Raw genomic sequence first — 23,002 nt, 5'->3', positions numbered from 1 at the left:
TTCTGAATATTATAAGTAAATATATAAATGAAATTATACTTATCAATATGAAATACCTCATATACAATGTAGAATATAGGAAATGATACAAAACGTAAAATATGCATTTGATATAGAGTCTTGGGCTCTCTTATAGAATGACAGCACAGTTTATGAACACTTGAATGCTTCTGGAATAATTTGGCATGCCTTCAAAGTATGAAAGTAGGAAGAGAGACAGTTTAATTAGGACAAGCCAAGAGAACTGTTTGACTGCGTAATCAGAAAGCACTGTTCCAAAACTGAAATTGTAGTTTACAAGTTGCATTTCCCTTCTTTTTTCAGCAAATGGCAGTGAGGTTCACATAAGCAATGTGCGCTATGAAGATACTGGAGCATACACTTGTATCGCAAAGAATGAAGCAGGAGTGGATGAAGACATCTCTTCTCTTTTTGTGGAAGACTCTGCTAGAAAGACCCGTATGTATTGAACCACCCCACAGCACACACACACCATATTCAACATACATTTTTACAGCTTTTTTTTAAAAGTAAAGGCACCAGAAAACTGTGAATTGCACAATGCATTATAACAAATAGATTTTATATGTAGGAAGGATAGAAATCTTGAAATACTAAAAGCAGATTTAAAGATAAAAAAAGTTGTGAAATTTTCATTACAACACTAGATTTTATTTTTTTGCAACTGTACATATGGTGTTTCAGGTCCTGTCTTCTCATTTGCTCTTGGAGGAATTTATATCTCTTGCAAAATCCCTCTCCTCAATTAAATGTGGGGAATTCAAGGCCCCCAAATGTATCCATCGTGTATCTTCTAGGTAGAATAAATTACTATATTTGTTTTCCTGTCAGTTACATTGCAGTCACTGGATTAAGACCTGTACAGCATCCTTCTCTACAGAAGGTTCCAGTGGTAACTGCCACTCTAAGGCACTCACTGCCCCTGACACAAAAACTACACTGTTGCTGTTCTTGGTTTAGTGCTAAAAATTCTTTTCCGTCATGGTTCATGTTGTCTGATTGTCTCCTGGTGTTATACCCAAAATGTCTTGTTCTCTTTTATTTTGTTTCATTACTTGGCAAAAGGGATAGAGATAGGGTGGGGATGCTGAGGATGGATTGCTTTTTATGATAGCTGAATTGTTTGGAACTCAAACTACTATTATAGCATTTATCAAGTGCATTCTTTGCAAGCAAACAAACAGCCGTTTCTTCCCTTGGTCCACACATGCCACAGTATGGCTGTTTTGGGATAGGGTCTGGATGTTCTTGAAATGACTGCTCCCCTTGTTCTCTGCTCTTCAATCTGACTTGTTAACGCTGTTATTAATATATGTTTTGCAAGAGTCTGATATTATTGGACCCTCCAACTTAACAGGCCTATTTTTCTGAATGCGGTGTTTGAACAAGGTTAAAGCATTGACCCAGCCAGGATTCTTCCTATTCCTTCTTAAGTCACTTAGTGCATATTGACGTGAGCGGATCCATTGAGAAAGAAGGACCTTACCCAGGTCCCAACTACTAGTATATCATTATCTTCATTTTGTCTGGTTAGAACAACCATCATTACAAAGAAATATTTAAAAAGGAAAGTCTTTAGGTAGAAAAAAGAGAAAAAAAGCTGGACTTAATGGCCTGCATAAGGTCCACCATAATTCCTTTACTCTACTCCTTTTATGTGGTACAGCCAATACTAACTTGTAATTCACTTTCTGTTAAAAATTAATTTGAAGTGACAAGTAATTAAAAATGTTTGTTTTCTTTGTCCTTATGATGATGTTTGTGAAACAGATTTTAATATCGACTCCATATTCTTACTTTATTTTAATGTTTGTCATGTACTTTTTAATATATTTCCCCAGTTACAACAGTAAAACACCTAGCCAAAGCTCCCTTAGTCAACAAATCATACATCCTTTTAGCGTGTGAATTCTAGGAAAATTTTAGGAGAAGATTTAACAGGATTAAATTTTCAACAATGTTTAATCTTGTTGAAGTAAAAGTGCCCATTTAAAAAATAATAATGCACGTAATTAAAATCAGGACAATACTAAATAAGTAAACCATGTAGAATATTAGCAACTACAGAAAAGTATAAACAGAAAACGTAATAATGTCTACTTGATAGAAGACAATTTCCCTTGGGATGCTTCCTAATAGTTAAATGCCAGAATTCTGTATAACAAAAGGAAACCAAAATCAGGTGGATTTCATATTAGTGAAAATTACCACCTTTTGTAACCCCCATCTTAAGGATTGTGGATCTGGGTTCTTTTCTAGTAACTTCATGGAAAAAGACCAATATTAGATATACATGGCACATTTGTATTTTGGAATGCTAGATATTTTCTTTATTTATGATTTTTATTTTTTCAATAATTTCAAATTTTATTATGAAGAGTGCATGTGCAGGTGTGTTACATGGGTATATTGCTTGATGCTGGGGTTTGGGGTACAAGTGATCACATCATCCAGGTAGTGAGCATAGTAGCCAATAGATTGTCTTTCAGCCCATGCCTCCTTTCAGACTTCGCTCCTTTAGTAGTCCCCAGTGTCTGTTTTTCCCGTCTTTATGTCTATGTGTATTCAATGTTTAGCTCCTACTTATAAGTGAGAACATGTGGTATTTGGTTTTCTGTTCTTGCATTAATTCACTTAGGATAATGGCCTCCAGCTCCATTCATTTTGTTTCAAAGACTATGATTTCATTCTTCTTTATGGCCGCATAGTATTCCATGATGTATATGTACCACATTTTCTTTAACCAGCCCACCATTGATAGGCACCTAGATTGATTCCATGTCTTTACTATTGTGAATAGTGCTGCAACAAACATGCAAGTGCATGTGTCTTTTCCGTAGAATGATATATTTTATTTTGAATCTAAACCCAGTAATGGGATTGCTGGGTCAAATAGTATGTCTGTTTTAAGTTCTTTGAGAAATCTCCAAACTGCTAACCACAGTGGCTAAACAAGTTTACCCTCCCACCAACAGGATATAGGCATTCGCTTTTCTCCATAGCCTTGCCAGCATCTACTGTTTTTTGACTTTTTAGTAATAGCCATTCTGAGTGGTGTGCGATGATATCTCATAGCAGTTTTGATTTGCATTTCTCTGATGCAAATCAGAGTGGTGACGTGGAGCATTTTTCATATGTTTGCTTACCGTTTGCATGGCTTCTTTTGATAAGTGTCTGTTCTTATGCTTTGCCCATTTTTAAACTGGATTATTTGATTTTTGCTTGTTGATTTAAGGTCCTTGTAGATTCTGGATATTAGACTTACTGCTTGCGTAGTTTACATATATTTTCTCCCATTCTGTAGGCTGTCTGTTTACTTTGTTAGTAATTTCTTTTGCTGTACAGAAGCTCTTTGGTTTAATCAGGCACTCATGTCAATTATTATTCTGTTGCGATTGCTTTTGGGGACTTAGCCATAAATTTTCTGCCAAAACCAATGTCGAGAAGGGTATTTCCCACGTTTAGTTTTAGGATTTTTATAATTTAAGGTCTTACACCGAAATCTTCAACCTATCTTGAGTTAATTTGTATGTATGGTAAGAGGTAGTGGTATAGTTTCATTCTTCTGCATGTGGCTAGCCAGTTATCCCAGGGCCATTTATTGAATAGATAGTCCTTTCCCTGTTGCTTTTTTTGTCTATTTTGTCAAAGATAAGATGGTTGTAAGCGTATGAGTTTATTTCTGAGGTATCTGTTTCATTCCATTGCTCTATGTGTCTGTTTTTATACCAGTGCCGTGCTGTTTTGGTTACTGTCTCCCTGTAGAATAGTGTGAAGTATAGTATGATGCCTATGGATTTGTTCTTTTTGCTTAGGATTGCTTTGGCTACTCATACTCTCTTTTGGTTCCAAATGAATTTGAGGATAGATTTTTCTAGTACTGTGAGATATGACATTGGTATTTTGGTAGGGACATCTTTTAATCTGTAAATTGCTTTGGATACTATGGCCATTTTAACAATATTGATTCTTCCAGTACATGAGCGTGAAATACTTTTCCATTCATTTGTGTCATCTCTGATTTCTTTCAGCAGTGTTTTGTAGTTATCCTTGTAGAGATCTTTCACATCATTGGTTAAATAAATTCCTATGTATTACATATATTTTTAGCTATTATAAATGGAATTGTGTTTTCAATTTGGTTCTCAACTACAATGGTATTGGTATATAGAAATGTTGCTAGTTTTTGTACATTGATTTTGTATCCTGAAACTTTACGGAATTTGTCAGTTTCATGAAGCTTTTTTGCAGCATTAGTAGGGTTTTTTATATATAGGATCATATTCCCAGCAAAGAGAGATATTTTGACTTCTTCTTTTCCTATTTAGATGTCTTTAATTCTTTCTATTGCCTGGTTGCTCTGGGTAGGACTTCCAGTACTATGTCGAATAGGAGTAGCGAGAGTGGGCATTCTTTTCTTGTCCCAGTTCTCAAGAGAAATGCTTCCAGCTTGTGCCCATTCAGTATGATGTTGGCTGTGGGTTTGTCAGAAGGTGATTCTTATTATTTTAAGGTATGTTCCTTTGATGCCTATTCTGTTGAGGTTTTACCATGAATGAATATTGGATTTTATCAAAGGCTTTTTCTGCATCTATGAGGGATCATATGGTCTTTGTTTTTAATTATATTTATGTGGTGAATTACATTTGTTGATTTGCATATGTTGAACCACCCTTGAATCCAGGAATAAAGCATACTTGATCATGATGAATTAACTTTTTGATGTTCTACTGGATTCAATTTTCTAGTACTTTATTGAGGATTTTTGGGTTTGTGTTCATCAGGGATATTATCCTGAAGTTTTCTTTTTTGTTGTTGTTGTTGTTGTTGTGTCTGTGTGAGATTTTGGTATCAGGATGATGGTGGCTACATAGAATAAGTTAGAGAGAAACCCTCCTCCTCAATTTTTTTGAATAGTTTCAGTAGAATTGGTATCAGCGCTTTTTTGTATGTCTGGTAGAATTTGGCTGTTCATTCTTCTGGTCCGGGGCTCTTTTTGGTTGGTACATTTTGTATTACTTACTTATTCAATTTCCAAACTTACTGCTCTAGTCAGGTTTTCACTTTCCTTCTTGTTCAGTCTTAAAGGGTTATGTGTTTCCAGGAATTTATACATTTCATCTTGATTTTCTAATTCGTGTGCATAGAGGTGTTCATAATAGTCTCTGCGGATCTTTTGCATTTCTGAGGGATCATTTGTAATGTCGTCTCTGTCATTTCTGATTGCACTCACTTGGATCTTCTCTTTTTTTTTTCCTTCATTAACCTAGCTAGTGGTCAACCTTTTTTATTCTTTTAAAAAACAAACTCTTGCTTTCATTAATCTTTTGTAAGGACTTTTAGTTCTCAATTTTGTTCAGTTCTTCTCTCATTCTAGTTATTTTCTTCTATTAGGTTTGGAATTGGATTGCTTTTTTTTTTTTCCTAGTTCTAGATCTGATGTTGGATTGCTAACCTGAGGTCTTTCTAACCTCTTGATGCAGGTATTTACCACTATGAACTTTTCTCTTAACACTGCTTAAGCAGCATCCCAAAGATTTTAAATTGTGTCTCTATTTTCATTAATTTCAAAGATTTTTTTTATTTCTGCGTTAATTTTATTGTTCACTCAAGAGTTGTTCAGAAGCAAGTTTTTTAATTTCTCTGTATTTCTGTTGTTTTGAGAGATCTTCTTGGTATTGATTTCTATTTTCTTTGCAATGTGGTTTGAGAGAGTGCTTGATATTATTTTGATTTTTTTGCATTTATTAAGACTTGTGTTATGGCAAAGCATGTGGGCAATCCATGGGCAAAAGAGAAGAATGTATATTCTGTGGTGATTTGGTGGAGTATTCTGTAGCTGTGTATTAGGTCCCATTGGTCAGCTGTCAATTTTAAGTCCATAATTTCTTTTTCAGTTTTCTGCTGCAATGGTCTTTCTAATGTTGTCAGTGGAGTGTTGAAGTCCCCCGCTATTATTTTGTGTCTGGAAAAATATTTTCAAAAATGCCAAAAGAACCAATCAAAGACCCATTAGTAATAAATATACTTTTCTTATTTGCACATATTAGGAAATTATTGACTTGTATAAATCTACCAAAAATAATTTCAGGAATTGTTTTCAGTAGTGATAGGATATAATTTTTAAATGAAAAAGCAAATTGTTGTAACAGAAGAGTATAAATTTTGCAAAATGTGGGTTGGAATCACACAACACCTCTCTGATGTGGGGGTACTACATGACCTCTCTGGGTTTTAGTTTTCTTATCTTTAATATGAAATAAATACTAATACATCGAGAGATTTCTGTTTCGATATTACATATAAAGCACTTGTCAGAGCGCAAGACATAAAGTAGCTCTTCCTCTGACTCACATTTGTTTTCTAAAAATAACTTCTTATTGCCAGAAACATTGACAAAAATCTATTTCTCAAAAGCCTAGAAAACCCAATAATTGCTAGAAATCAGAGTTTTATAATAATGCATATAAATATTGATAGCATAGCTATAGGCAGATATGAGTATGTAGGGGCATCCATTTTTATGCATTCAAATATTAAATATTATCTCTCTTAACATTTAAAAAATGGACTCCACTGATTGAATATACATTTTATTATTTAGTGTATATATTAAGATACTTTAAATAAATTTCAAAATCTTTTTCTAGAGTTCACTTTTGTCACAATCAAAGAAGCTACACTTCAGTCTCCCTTTACATTGAGTCAATTTATACTTCTATTATATATTTGAGAATTATTCTGTAATGCACTTTTCTTCTGTTTTTGAAAGATGCAGAGAAGAGAGGTATTGAATCCCATGTAGACAGCAATAAACATGGGGAAAGATTTGTAACTTTGGGGGTAAGTAACACAACAAAGACTTACTTTGTCTGGATACAGCTTTGGAGTAATCATCCAGCTATTTTCTACATAATAGAGAGCTCATAGTAGTATCAATCACATTTTTTCCTACACTACATTTGCCGGAAATATGATACTATTGAGAGAACAATTCATGCAAAGCATCATATGGCCAAGGAGTTTGTGTTTTGCTTCTACCCTAATCTTTGAAGTGGGAAACTTTGATTTACAGTGTCTAACTTTGTCAACAAATATCACTGGAAGTTTTCTCATGTGAGAAATTGAACTACAAAAAAATTGTGCTTCAAAATAATATACTCTACAGTTACATTAGAGATAGGTTTTCATAACTAAGATTTAATAGAGTGATATACAGGGAGGATTTAAATGCAAAGAACAGTAGAAGTGGACCATAGGGGATTGTGTGGTTGCTCACAACAGGGAGTAGGAGAAGATATAAATTATGTGAAGGGATTTAGATAGAGGTAACACATTATTTATTTGAAAACGTCTTGTACATAGCATAAGCACTTGACACATTTTCATTCCCAAGGGAAGTCAATTCCCAGGTAATAAAGATTCATCCTCAATATGAAGTTAAATAAAAAGTGATGTGAACATAAGCTTCTATAGGAAGCTTTTAAGCTACAGGCTGCATTAAGTGCTAAGAACAGATTGACTCACATCTTGCTATGATTTTGGTAAGGAATATGATTAATCCAGCTATTTGAGAGTATCAGAGTATGTCTAAATATACTATAATAGAATTTTATAGTCTAAATATAATACATATACTATAAGGCTAGATACAACATTTTCAAATTATTGTCACAAGCAGTTGGAAATATTACCTTATTACAATAATTCTTACTTTAGAATTAGCTCCAATAAATTAACATTAATTGGCTGTATGTCTAAAAAATTAATATTTTGATGGTTCATAATTTATGATAAAATAAAACAATTTGAAGATTTTTTAAAAACACATTTCAAATGGCTAAAGTCTACAAGATTATTTGAATAAATAAAATATAAACATATACTATTTATGTAAGTTAATTATTATTAAAATGAAATAAGCATAATTGCTAATACTAAGATTTAGCAATATTGTAAAATCCAGCCATTTGTTTCCAACTATCTTGAAAAAAAATTGAAAAACATATGAATAGTTATGAGGTATCTTCCTATTTTAGAAGTAGAAGAAAGGGTCTTAAAATAGATTAAAACGTGGTCTTTTTACCTATAAAGATAGTATGAATGTGACTATCACAAACTTTAGAAATAGAATAGATTCTGATAACATAAACAAATTAATTAACCTCTTTAGTCTTCATTTACTTTCTATTTCTATAGAATGAGGAAATACCTCAAAAGGCAGGTTGCATAGATTTAATGAGATCACTTATGTAGGATCTTCTTAATCTCTACGGAGTCTAGGAAGACAGTATAAACAGTTGAATAATATAGTCTACAAAGAGCTATAAATGAAGCCAAATGCAAAAGTCATCAATTAGTAATTATTTCTAGACTCAACCGATATTAGGTGCAGCAGTAATCAGATTAATAATTGCTTTGTTTTTACACTCAGTAACTGTGAGATAGATAGAATAATAACGTACAGGGAAAATTCATAAAGATAAAGTGCAGACATCACAGCGGGTAGGATTTTATCCTGATAGTGATGAGCTAAGAGCTAGAGTCAAATAGAACCAAATAAAAACAAATATTTATGGAAAAAATAAAGCAATGAATAAAAAATATTAATTTTCATATATTTTATTAAATATAATTCAATAGAGGATATATACTAATTATAACTTAAAGCAGAAATTAACAATTTGTATTTCTTTTTGAAAAGCCCCAAATTACTTGTTTAATATTTGATATAACATTTATATAGCAATAAAGTTATTATGAAATAAAATGTCTTAAGATGAAGAGTCATGTCGAAGTTAGCCATGCTTGATAAGCATTTATTATTTTATAAGCTTTCATTATTTATAGTAAATTCCAATATTCATGCTTCTCAATTTGGCCAATGTCATTGTCACACCCTGTGAGGTAACTTGTTCTATAAGTCTTTTCATCTTTTGACCCAGAACATACTGAAAATACCTGTCTTGTGACTTCTATATCTGAAGACTATATTTTTAAAATAATACTCTTCAATATCATTAAATAGATCTGTTTCTAACACGTTGCCACTTTTTGCACAAAAGCAGACCTTTGTTATCTAACAAGATACTATGTGATCTGAATGTCACTAAAATTGACAGGTTTTCAGCAACCATAAACTACTGGGCATCTTTATTGTCTACACAACAAAATAAGAAGTAATGCTTTCTTGTTTTGATCTATTGCCTAAATTTTCTCTGCAAGGCATTATATACCTTCAATGGACCTCCTATCTCATATTACACAATGCCAATGTGACTAATTTATTTTAGGATAAGTTGACAATGATGATGAAATTTTATTTATATGACTTTAGGCATGTGGACTGAATACACCTACATATAGTGACAGTGCTGAGTATACAATCTCTATTGAACTTAAAAATATGTACATACTAACGTTGTATTGCTTGTGTTTAAGAGAAAATGTTAGGACTCTCTTTGAGGTTTTATAATTCCTAAGGCTTCAAATATAGTTAATCCTTTACCAAATAACTGTGTTCTTAAGTTTAACAAAAGTAGAATTATCATCACTTTATGATTCTCTTAGTGTTCTCTGTTGCAGGAATTCGGTCAGATAATGGCATAAATGTGCAAAGAGTTAGCAAAACAAATATATCTTTGAAATGCCCAGACTCTGGGGTAAGGTGGGGTGTTTTCTCAAAGTTTTGTGAAGTCTAATTTATGCCATATATTTGTATTAACTGTGTGCCAACAGCCCAGATTATACAACTGTGTTTCCTATTGTCCTCTGTTTACTCAAGTACCTGATTTCTGGTAAAGGCTGACTGTGTCTGAATAAGTCAGATAGAGTAAATCAGACAGTTTGATTATTGTTCTTCCTCCTTTTTTGCTTTATATCCCAACTATATGTGCATTTTATATTTGTTAAACATGAAATGTTGTTAAATATGAGATTTATTAAAAGATACTTTTCTATCTCATGCAGTAAAATGGTATGCCCATTTGAATATCTTTCCCCTAAATTGATGTACTGTCTGTTTAATACATATGGTCATACTCAACTCTGGTATAAAGAATAATACATCCTTTGGAAACATTCTACAATAGTGTAATTTTAATAGAATCAGATTATTAATGAATAAAATATTTCTACTTTTATCTCAAATATGCCCTAATAAGTCAAAATGTGTTTATAAATATAATTTCTTGCTATAAAGTAAGGATTCTGTGTGTGTATAATATACATAGTTCAGCCATTATCATACAAATTATAATTATACTAATATTAATGTCAAAATGTAATTTCAGAGTTATGTTTCACAAAGCAGAATAAAACACCAGAGGACCCTGTATGATTAAGATTAAGAAGTTGTAATCCTAAAAATTTGCCTAAAGTTATTGTCAACACAAATAATTGACAGAAACTCATTATCATAAATAAATAAAGTCAACCCCCGCAAAACTAGCCTATAGGTTTAAGAAGGCATTTCAAAGACAAGGAAAAATGAAGTATCACTATGAATTATGTAAAGATGCTAATTCTCATTAATTATAAAGAAAACATACCTTGAAATAGTAGAGAAATACCTAAAATAATAGAGAATGCTATTTCACATCCACTATAATACCAAAAGTTAAAAAGTTGCATATTACCAAGACTTGGTGAGATATGAAAAAATAGGAATTGTCATACATTACCAGCAGTAGTGTTCGTTTTACTGCCCTTTGGAAAGCATTTTGGCATTATCTGTTAGAGTTAATTTTTCCTATGCCTTGAGAGCCAGCCATTAGAGTCACATTGAATTCCCATACATCCAGAAACTGTTTAGGAAGAACCTCCCATGGATGGAATATTTTTTTAATTTTTTCGTATTTGAATTGAATGTTTGTATTGAACCAAACTGATTTAATTTCACGCATACACTTTGAAATGGCTATAATTTGACTTCTGTAATTCAAATGTGTGTGAAGCTAGTTACCGTACAAAGTATGTGAACACCAAAGGAGTATTACCCCTAACTTAACTATTTCTTAATTGTACATTAGAAAAAAGACATTTACATAGTTTAGAAGGTGACAAGAACTTTTATTGTTAGGAGAAGAAAAGTTCTTCAGAGAACAATGGGTTTGTTCATTCATGCTTTCACCTTTTAAGTGTTTCTTGAGGAACAAAGAAACATGTTGCTAGCATGTGGTCAACACTGAATATATCAATTCTCTATTTTTAGAAAGTGTTGAAGTCCTTCTTTCAGAAAGAAAGTTGAGTGCAGGTAGGAATGAAGGGTAACAATAATATATAGGAATAAAATAATTGCTGTTAATATGCACATAAGTGAAGCGTGATGAGACTGCAGACACAGGAACAAGTAGTCTCTATTGAGGTAATGAACATAGAGCTGATCTTTGATGGTTGTAGTGACACTTCCATAGCTGGAGATTTAAGAGAATATCAAACCTAGGAAAGATCCAGGTCATTTTTTTTTTTTTTTTTGAGACGGAGTCTCTTTCTGTTGCCCAGGCTAGAGTGCAGTGGCACGATCTCAGCTTACTGCAACCTCCCTCTCCCAGGTTCAAGAGGTTGAACCTGCCTCAGCCTGCCTCTCCCTGCCTCAGCCTACTGAGTAGCTGGTATTACAGGCATCTGCCACCACCTCCGGCTAATTTTTGTATTTTTAGTAGAGATGGGGTTTCACCATGTTAGCCAGGATGGTCTCGATCTCCTGACCTTGTGATCCGCCCGTCTCGGCCTCCCAAAGTGCTGGGATTACAGGCGTGAGCCACCGTGCCCGGGCCAGGGAATATTAATACCTGCTAGGTCTGGTTAACTTTGTGTAATATATCATCACAAAAAATATTTACTATACTAGACAAGAATGTATTGTGACATAGAATTTGATTAAGAAAGACATTGAAGTGTATGTATGAAAAAAAGACAAATTAGAAAAGACATACAAGCTATATTTCTTCTGTCAACGAAAAGAGTCAAACTCTAAAATATTTGTAGATATTTATTCTAATCTAAATATAAGTGACCATGGCTGTGACACAACCCTCAGGAGGTCATGAGAAGATGTGCCCTGAGTGGCCAGGATACAGCTTGGTTTTTTACCTTCTAGGGAGGCATGAGACATCAATCGAACACATTCAAGAAATACATTGATTTGGTCCAGAAAAGCAGGACAATTCAAAGTTGTGGTGATGAGGGTGGGCTTCCAGGATATATAGGTAAATTTAAACATTTTCTGCTTGAGTTTGTCTGAAGACTTGGGATAAATAGAAAGGACTGTTTCTATTCTGAAGCTAGGAAGCTTCAGAAATAATAGGATGTAAAATGTTTCTTACCAGACTTAAAGTCTGTGTTGACATTAATGCCAGAGAGGTATAATGAGGCATGTTCCATCCCCACTTCCCATCATGGCCTGAAACAGCCTCTCAGGTTAAACTTTAAGAGTCCTGGCTGAGGAGGAAGTCTATTCAGATGATTGAGGACCTTAGAATTTTATTTTTGGTTTACCCTTCAAAGGTAAAAGTTATTTTCTACATATTCATTATTTAGTTTTTATCCTGGAGACACCACAATAATCATTTTATGCTGGATTTTATTTTTTACATATAGTAGGCATTTGAGTATTTTATTTATTACCAAGGTAGGTTTAATTCAAATTCCAATTCCCAGCCAAGTTTATAAGACAAATTGTCTTGCAGTTTACTATTTAATCTTAAGGGGAAATATGTATTGTGGAAATTCATTACACCATGCTGCTGGAACTCAGTTAACATAGGTTTTCAATTATCCTCCTTTATCCATCTATTGAATATTATTTCGCATAATAGAATTTCCTAAAAGATAGTGTTACTTGGCTTATCAGCCTATGTGAACTTCCAGGAATAAAACCAGTGCATTCACAAAATCTTATTTTTCATAGTACATAATTATATCAAAATAAAGACTAAATTATGCCTTAGGCCTCTTATGCCTATTAAATTATAAGCATTAAATTGGAGCAAAACTGACACTGGAAATAACTTATTATAATAGACAGATGACAATCTGCTGTCCATTTTTCATGCCTTTGTGGTTCACAGAACATCATTTCCTTCCTGCCTATATATACATAAGATTGGTACAGGTTTGGCCAGAAAGACAATTTTGGCTGAAAATACTTTGTGTAGTACTTAAAAGAAGTAGATGTTCTGCTTGTCAATTTACTTATAGAACATTATTATCTTACTATACCCTATTTGATTACTCTCTTATATTTTTTAACACATGCTTGCTTTATTTTGCTTTTGTATATTAAGCTATTATAGAAATTAACTCCATTAGAGACGTTTATAAAAGTGAAATTTTAGTGGATCCAATGTTCTAAAACACTTGGCAATGTCTAACACATAATGAGGGCTCCATAAATGTTTCTTCTAGTTATCATTATTGTTATTATTCCAGGTTGATGATTATTAGCTTTAAAATTTTCTCAAGTGTATTAAATAGTGGATAAAAGTTATTCAAATGGGCAAAAATAATAGCACAATATTATAGATATAGGACTCTTTTATAAAATATAATAAATGAGATATTTTTTATTTATATTTAATGTTAAAATATTTTAAACTTCAAATATTTTAGGAATCACTTATATTTTTATTAGCAGTATGGCAATCGACTATTTGACTGTTTATTCTTGTATCTAGGTATTATTTTACAATGTCAAATTCACATGAAACATTTCATCCTCCAGTTTGAAAAAGATTCTCCAAGAACATAATATCTATAATTTTATAAAAATCTGCTAATTTTTCTTTGCTGACTGCCTTGTAGGGTAAGTGTGGGAAAGATAAATTTTCAGGAAATGTTAGTAAAAGAATTATATATGTATGTAATATATATTTTATTAGTTATATATAAGCAAAATATATTTTTATTAGTAAAATGTATATTTTATTAGTAAATATGTATGTATTTTATCAACATTATATAATATAGGAGGAAAAGCCTTTCTATATCCTATTCTCAAAGTCTTGCTTGACCACATTTTATTTTCAAGAGTGAGCAGTAATTAAAGTTTACATGTGTGTGGAGTCTATGTGATATCAGAAGGTGTCAGCTGGAAATGCTCTAACATTTCAGTGCCTACGTTCATTCTTACCACAGCCACAGTTGGCTACACTGCTGCTACTTGGCCTAATTTTCTTGCTATCTCTGTCACTTCTCTGCTGAGCATCTTTGACCCCATTCTCTTTTTCTCTGTGCCAATAACTGCAGCTGCTATCTATTGTTTGTTCTGCCCTTGTTTCAGTGTTGACAATGGAAGGAAGAACAGCTGGCATCGCTCTGTCTTATTAATATAGTAACCTTCTTGTATGGGGGTGGGGACTGAAACGAAGGGGAGAGAGAGAGAATGTAGGACTAGGGGAGAACAGGCAAATTTGTCATATTCCAGCATGTGTTTCTCCATTGTAACAATTTGAGTTAGTGAGATAGCCCCTAGTAGGAGCAATAATGTTTCAAAGAAAGAAGACAAGAAGTGATAAAATAATGTGGGTAGTAACTCCAAATTCATAACCTGTTTTTCTTTTCTTTTTTCTTTTTCTTTTTTTTTTTTTTTTGAAATGGAGTCTCGCTCTGTCACCCAGGCTGGAGTGCAGTGGCGCGATCTTGGCTCACTGCAATCTCCGCCTTCCAGGTTCACGCCATTCTCCTGCCTCAGCCTCCCAAGTAGCTGGGACTACAGGCACCCGCCACCAAGCCTGGCTAATTTTTTTGTATTTTTAGTAGAGACGGAGTTTCACCATGTTAGCCAGGATGGTCTTGATCTCCTGACCTTGTGATCTGCCCGCCTCGGCTTCTCAAAGTGCTGGGATTACAGGCATGAGCCACTGCGCCCGGCCACCTGTTTTTCTTTAACCAGGCTTAGATATTGATGTTACTTGTCTATGCTTTAATTTTTCCTTCTAAACTAAGGAGAAAAATTGTGGTTCTCAAACTGATTTACAGGCACTTAAACATATAAAGAAGACTTAACGCTTCTCACAGAATAGAGATTTAAAATCAGGGAGCATTATGACCAGATGATTTAATGTATTAATATTAATGTAAGATGCATGTGAGTAATTACAGGAAAAAAAAACACTGTGGACGACTTGAGACATTTTTATAATTTCAATATTTTCCTCTCTCTTTAAATATATTGAACTGATTTGTAACATTCAAATCACCATGAGTTTCACTTAATTCATCTAGCAAGATAGGTAAATTATACTAACTAGAAGCCTATCCATCAAATGTTTTAGGAGAACAGATACTGTAAGTGGTAACACTGAAGAGTTGGGATGAAAACATCTAGAGCTTATTATGTCATTTTAAGCAGAAGCTGCCATCCCTCCCTATTAATGCAAGTAAAGCAAGGAGATTAATGTTTTTTGAGTAAGTGCTACATTCAAAATTAAATCACAGAGAAGGAAAAAATATCCAAGGATAAAAGATTCAGAGACACCCCGGGCTAAAGATGAGTTGGCCAGTGCCAAATATTCCAATTCAACAGGATGACTTAACAAATAAATAAAATAGCAAATTAACTCTACAATTAATCCATCTTCTTGGGACCACCAGGATACATTTTAATTCAAGATCCTAAATTCTGCCATGCTTAAACTTTGTTTATGAAAGAAATTATTGTTTTGTAATTCTTCAATTTTTGATATCAAAATTCTTACTGCGTAACTCAGATTTCTGGGTGCTCTATCACAAACCTGTTCAAGAACTAAGATATATTTAAAGTACTTTAAATGATTATAATATATATTAAGTGCCTGGCACATAATCAGTTGTTCAATAGATGTTGGTTTCGCAGCCATATATATCCTAGGTGGAACTCAAGATGATCATACACATAAAGTTAAATTAATAGAAAAGTATCCAAAATAAAACATTGCAAAAAAGTATACCTTAACCTTTAGTTAGGGCTGTATGAGAACTCTCCTTATCATTGCAGAGAACAGAATCATTAGAGAAGTAGAAGACTACTTAGATAGTTTTAAAGAAAACTTCAGTTCTAGGGTTAGTTTTTCCTTTGTTCCAACCACATCTAATTAGTTGCTATGGTAGAGTATAGGATATCTTTGCTCCTATATGTCTTTAAAGATAAGACAATTTAGTTGATTTATAAACTATGTATTTACCCAGAATGCCTATATACAGCAGCATATACGATGTCTTTGATGTTTTTTGTTATAATTTATAATTTCCCTCACAAAATATCTAGCAATTTTTATCCTGATAATAAATATTGTTTTAAAGTAGTCAATTTCCTTCAAATATGGGCTATTTTATTTTATATTATAAATACAATTATATTTATATATTAACCTTATATATATTATATATTTCAAATACACTTAAATAAATATTAAACAGTGAGGATCTCAGAATATGTAGTAGGAATACAATTATTAGAAATAATGCCCTTTAAAAAATGTTGTGGTATATTACAGCAACTTTAAAGAAAGCTTTAAAGCTTTACCATCTTTTTTTCTTGAACATATGCTAATTAATATCTAAGTAGTCTTCTACTTCTCTAATGATTCTGTTCTCTGCAATGATAAGGAGAGTTCTCATACAGCCCTAACTAAAGGTTAAGGTATACTTTTTTTGCAATGTTTTATTTTGGATACTTTTCTGTTAATTTAACTTTATGTGTATGATCATCTTGAGTTCCACCTAGGATATATATGGCTGCAAAACCAACATCTATTGAACAACTGATTATGTGCCAGGCACTTAATATATATTATAATCATTTTATTTTTGTCTTCTCCGTATGGTATATTTTCTAAATCGGGAAGTTAAACCAAAAGAAGAAGTAACTTTGCTTGCCACATACTTAAAATGATACAGTGTGAGTGATCAGAAGGCAATGTTTCTTCCCTATTTATCTGTAGCTAATTACTCACAATTATTATGTCATTGTTTATCATTTATTGTGTAAAAAATCACACTCATTTGTGTGAAGAATTGTCAAAATCAAGTCACTTTCTGACAGTGGTGGGCTTAGTATGTATATACAATTAGAAGCTTACATGTTGCCAATCTGGCTAGGAGGATGTTAGCTAGAAAAGTTTTTATGTTTTCTTATTAGAAATTTCGGGTTTTGTTTTTGTTTTTGTTTTTTTTTGAGATGGAGTCTCGCTCTGTCGCCCAGGCTGGAGTGCAGTGGAGCGATCTCGGCTGACTGCAAGCTCCACCTCCTGGGTTCAGGCCATTCTCCTGCCTCAGCCTCCCAAGTAGCTGGGACTACAGGTGCCCACCACCACGCCTGGCTAATTTTTTGTATTTTTAGTAGAGATGGGGTTTCACCAGGTTAGCCAGGATGGTCTCGATCTCCTGACCTCGTGATCTGTTCGCCTCGGCCTCCCAAAGTGCTGGGATTACAAGCGTGAGCCACCACGCCACTCTAAGACTATGGTGTCCAAGATTAACTAGTTACCGTCATCTCCTGCAATACACACCCTTGCAATCTCTTCCCACATTGAAACAGTAAATGTCTCTATCACACATAAAGCAGGGTGGAGGTGAAGGTGACTGTCATCCAATGCCAGGTCATAAAGGGCATTATGGCCTCTGCCTTGATTTTTTGGATCACACATTCTGGGAGAAACCCATTGACACAATGTGAGGACACTTAGGCAGCCTTGGGCAGAAGCCCAGGGAATAAAAAAACAGGCCTCCTGCTAACAAGCAGCACCAAATTGCCAGCCATATAAATGAGCCCCTTAAGAAGTGGATCTTCCAGCACAGGACAAGCCTTCAGATGAATGTAACCTCATGAAATACCCTGAGCAAGAACCCTCCCAGCCAAGCTACATTCGCAAAGACCATAAATGTTTATTGTTTTAAGCCACTAAGTTTGAGACAATTTGTTACACACTATGACATAACCACTGCATACTTTGTTTACTTGGTTTGAAGGAAAGATGGATGTTGTTTTTACTTTTTTTTATTTTTGCGGTGGCTTTAATCTTTGACTTAGCAACAATTCTTACGTTGTCGTGGATTCAATGAGACTAATTTGATTGTCAGGAGTAGACTTATATTGTTTGATTAAGTAATAGATTATTTGAAAACTAAGGTGAACTTTAAACTGGCAGTGTGAAGCAGTCAGAGATGCATCCACATTCAGAACCCAGAAATCTGCATTACATAGTTAGACAACTTCTGACTTTTCTTGCCTGTCTCCTGGGTGGCGTGGACTCTTCTTCCATGTCATACCTTCTTAAGTCACAAGTTATCATAGTCCTGACTATACCACCCTATCGTGCCTTTTGCTATGCATTCTTAAAACTCCTGTTCTCTCTGATCTCTGCTTTTCAAGTGTCATTTTTTGATTCCAGTTACCTCCCAAAAGAATCTGATTATCCCATCTCATCACTTTTTCAAAATTAAGGTCACAGTTTTCTGGCTAATTTCTGTATTACATGCCCTAATGTAAGCTGGGCACTGCAGCCTAATCAGCTTATGTTAGACATTAGGTTAAAACCCTGTGTGGTCACAGGAGGAAACAATCTTCAATTAATTTCCAAAGAATGACAGGTTCATTTGAAAGTGGCTTTAAATTTGGCATATGGCCAGCAATGTACTTGACATATCAAATGTTGTTTCTAGCCTAAAAATAGCATAGGTTAAATGTCTTAGTTCATTCTCCATATGTATATTCAAAGAAATTTCAACTACCATAGAACTAACCATACGTTTTTACAGATTACACTTTATCCACATTTTTTATTTTAAGGTTGCCCTTTTTTATTTACCTGCTGAAGTTAAGTCAGTTTCTTAAATCCAAAAAGAAAGCAGTCAATAAGACTTCTAATTTAAATGTCATCATTATATAAATTCACTTTATGAAAAAATGATTTGCAATGGTGAAAACCTGAAACTTTCAGACAAGGAGAAGGATGAGCAAAAAAAATTATTCAATATAAAATTCAGGCAATGTACACATGAATAGCCAAGAAAAGTAGCTCTGCAATAGTACAGAATGATGTTATGTAGGTAACTACCTTATTGCTATTGCTTATATAACATCATTCAACTCTCCACATACGTTTCTTTATAGAGGTAGCATATTTAATATGAGATCTATCACTCTGAAAATAAGTGTAAGATCCTAACATAGGAAATAAGGCAATTTACTAAAAAGCACTAATAAAGGTTTCAGTCACTCCTGTCGGGCATCTATTCCACTGAGCACATTTTCATTATAAGGTGTATATTATCTTCGAAAAAAACTTTACATTTCAGTTATGTAGTGAATACATATTAAATTAAGTGGTTTATAACTTTGAGGGTTTTATTGTTCAATTATGAATAAAAGATATCAAGGCAGATAATTTGTATTGTATATTGAGTACATTAGTTGTTTCACAGGGCTCCATGTGTGAAAGGAAAAGTTATTTAGTCCATAGTCTTGGCTCCAGACAGACTAACTATAGTTTAAAAACTAAGCTGGGTTGGCCAGGCTCGGTGGCTCATGCCTGTAATACCAACATTTTGGGAAGCCGAGGCAGGCAGATTACCTGAGATCAAGAGTTCGAGACCAGTCTGGCCAACACAGTGAAACCCTATCTCTATGAAAAATATAAAAATTAGCCAGGTGTGATGGCGCACACCTGTAATCCCAGCTACTCAGGAGGCTGAGGCACAAGAATCGCTTGAACTTGGAAGGTGGAGGTTGCATTGAGCAGAGATCACACCACTGCACTCCAGCCTGGGCGACAGAGCGTGGGTCTTACTAGAGAGAAAGCTAGGTGGAGATTTCTGGGAAGGATATCCCTTAAAATAAAGAGATTCAAAAAGTCTTGATGGTTGGAATGTGAGTTGAGGATGACAAGGGACATATCATGGAAGCCCCTATGTGGTGTACTAAGGACATGAGGAATAAAAATTGTGTGTGTGTGTGTGTGTCTGTGTATGTGTGTATATATATATATATATATATGTAAAAACACAATAAATTCGCTATACATATATACTTAGTGTATATATATATAATTTATTATATAAAATATATAATTTATTATATGAAAAATATATATAATGTATTATATGTAAATATATTTGTATATATGTAAATATATAATAAATTACGTATAAATTCACTATACATGTATACTTAGTGTGTGTATATATACACACACATACTAAGGACATTGATAAAAATATGTAAAAAATATATATTTATTTATGTATAATAAATTCACGCACATGTATATATCTCAGTAGTGGCATATTTAAGCCTGAATTTATTATATATAGCTGTTTATATTGCCTGAAGGATAAATTAATGTGGTGAGACAAAACCATTCCAATATATAAGCAGCTGTTAAAAATGTAAAATATATATATGGCAATACCCTAATAGAAATAACGAGCTGAGGACATAAGCAGAAGGTAAAAGTTTTCTCCAAATATTTCCAAATATATTCAATATCACTGGTAACCAAACTAATATATATATATGAGAATATAATATATAATACATTATGTTTTTAATTTTTATATATTATATATATATTCACATTTAGAAAGCTTGTTCACACGGTCATGCACACACACACATGCATACAATAATAGTTCACCTGAAGTGTTTGAAATGAATAATTTCACAGATTGCTGGTGGTGCTGGCAACAATCTTTTGGAAATCAACCTGGCATATATCAAATGTTTTAAAGGCTCTCATACCTCTTGCAGGAACATACACTACTGGAAATAACTACTTAGCGGGATGGTCATCACAGTAATCACATACACACACACACACACACACACACACACACACACACACACACACACACCTGTATGACTGATAAAGGTCAATGATATTTTTTGAGCTTATATTACTTATGCTAGCCTCTGATATTGGTACTAGGTTAGAATTAGTAAAGAAGTAAATCATAATATTTTTAAAGGGCAGAAATTCATATGATGAAACTGTATTTGAAACCATGTATAAAGACTGGATTAGGCATGTTATAACAAATGAATAAAACGAATGCAAAATTATATTTATATATTATATATTTATATATTTTATCAGACACATTTCCATTATGTAAGCATTTATATGAAAATCAGAAAAATAGTGAAAAGACATGAAAAACTGTATTCTATGCTTGTAATCCCAGCACTCTGGGAGGCCAAGGTGGGTGGATCACCTGAGGTCAGGAGTTCGAGACCAGCCTGAGCAACATGATGAAACCCCGTCTCTACTAAAAATATAACAACAACAACAAAATAGCTGGGTGTGGTGGTGGGAGCCTGTAATCCCAGCTCCTCGGGAGGCTGAGGCAGGAGACTCTCTTGAACCCAGTACATGGAGGTTGCAGTGAGCTGAGATCTCACCATTCCACTCCAGCCTGGGCAACAGACAAACAAAACAACCCCCAAACAAACAAAGAAACAAACAAAAAGAGAATGTATTATTATACAAGGGCAATTAAATTTGAGGGTTTTTTTAATTTAATATACATTCTAACTTTGTATATAAAATCGAATATATTTTAAACAGATAATAACAATATATGTAATTTTTAAGTTAAGTAATTGTGCAATACATTTTATCTACATAGTATTCATTACCTTCATCTAGGAATAGTTTATATTCCCATCTAGTTTATTTTTAGTGGCTGTTACATTTAATTTGCTACACTTTTCTATATTCTAGTAAACCATCAATATATTATGCTTTGAAGCTATTGCAAACAAAATTTTATTTTGCATCTTATTCTTACAGAAGAAAAATATAGAGATTGGATATTTATCTTGTAGCTTGCTAAATAATTGATCTTATAACTTAATTTGTACTTTTACTTTAATCTTTTGTGACTGATTTTACCTTCAAATTTTGATTGTCTTCTATTTATACTATTTATACAATTTATATTTGTTTCTTAGATTAATGAATTGATAACCTATCAAAAATTAATTTTAAATAGCAATCACAATTCAATATTTTGATTCTCCATTTATTAATTTATCTATTTAAAGAATTCACTTTTATAGATTTAGGGAGTACAAGTGCAGTTTGGTTACATGGATCTATTGCCTAGTGGTGAAGTCTAGGCTTTTAGTGTAACCATCACCTGAATAGTAAACATTGAACCCAATATGTCATTTTTCATTCCTCACCCACTTCCAACCCTCCCACTAATGTCTATTATTTCTTTTTTATGTCCATGTGTACCCATTTTCTAGCTCTCACTTGTAAGTGAGAACATTCAATATTTAAATTTCTCTTTCTGGGTTATTTCATTTAGGATACTGGCCTATGGTTCCGTCCATGTTACTGCAAAAGACAAGATTTCATTTCTTTTTATGGCTGAGTAGTATTCCATGGTGTGTGTGTCTGTGTATGTGTGTGTGTGTGTGTGTGTGTGTGTAATACTTTATTTATCCAATCATCTGTTGATGGTCACTTATTTATTATTCTGGTATATGTTAGTTTTTTATTAATTTAAATAACCCTCTATTCCTAGTTTATTAGTTTACTAAGATAATTTATATTATACCTAGTAATATGCTATGTATTTTATCTGATTGCATTTTTGTTTGGTTAAATTATATTGACGGTCCTTAATTGACAAACTAATATCATGTATTAAATTAATTTCTTTTTGTTAAAATTTTAAGTTCGGGGTACATGTTGAGATTTGTTACACGGGTAAATGTGTGTCATGAGGGTACAGATTACTTCATTATGCAAGTACTAACCTAGTGCCCATTACTTATTTTTCTTGATATTCTCCCTCCTCCTATCCACCACACTCCAACAGGCCTCAGTGTATTCTCTTATGTTTCCATGTGTTCTCACCATTTAGCTCCCACTTATAAGTGAGAACATATGGTGTTTCTTTTTCTGTTCCTGCATTAGTTTGCTAAGGATAATGGCCTCTAGCTCCTTTCAAGTTCCTGCAAAGGACATGATCCCATTCTTTTTTATGGCTG

General features: G+C 33.3%; 1 protein-coding gene across 6 annotated transcripts in view; it reads left to right on the top strand.

Annotated features, from left to right (window-relative positions):
• Positions 1 to 23,002, top strand: part of FSTL5 (follistatin like 5) — a 781,414-nt gene that overhangs the window by 629,142 nt on the left and 129,270 nt on the right. For all 6 annotated transcript variants that reach the window (XM_003257915.4, XM_012507957.2, XM_030816289.1 and 3 more), the window contains one exon: positions 325 to 459. In XM_003257915.4, the coding sequence (XP_003257963.1) occupies positions 325 to 459 (135 nt within the window). The remainder of the gene's footprint in view (positions 1 to 324; positions 460 to 23,002) is intronic.

This window comes from Nomascus leucogenys, chromosome 7b (genome assembly GCF_006542625.1).
Source record: "Nomascus leucogenys isolate Asia chromosome 7b, Asia_NLE_v1, whole genome shotgun sequence".
NCBI classification, from domain to species: domain Eukaryota; kingdom Metazoa; phylum Chordata; class Mammalia; order Primates; family Hylobatidae; genus Nomascus; species Nomascus leucogenys.
Note: the sequence above shows the minus strand (reverse complement) of the source record. Positions and strands in the feature narration are given on the sequence as shown.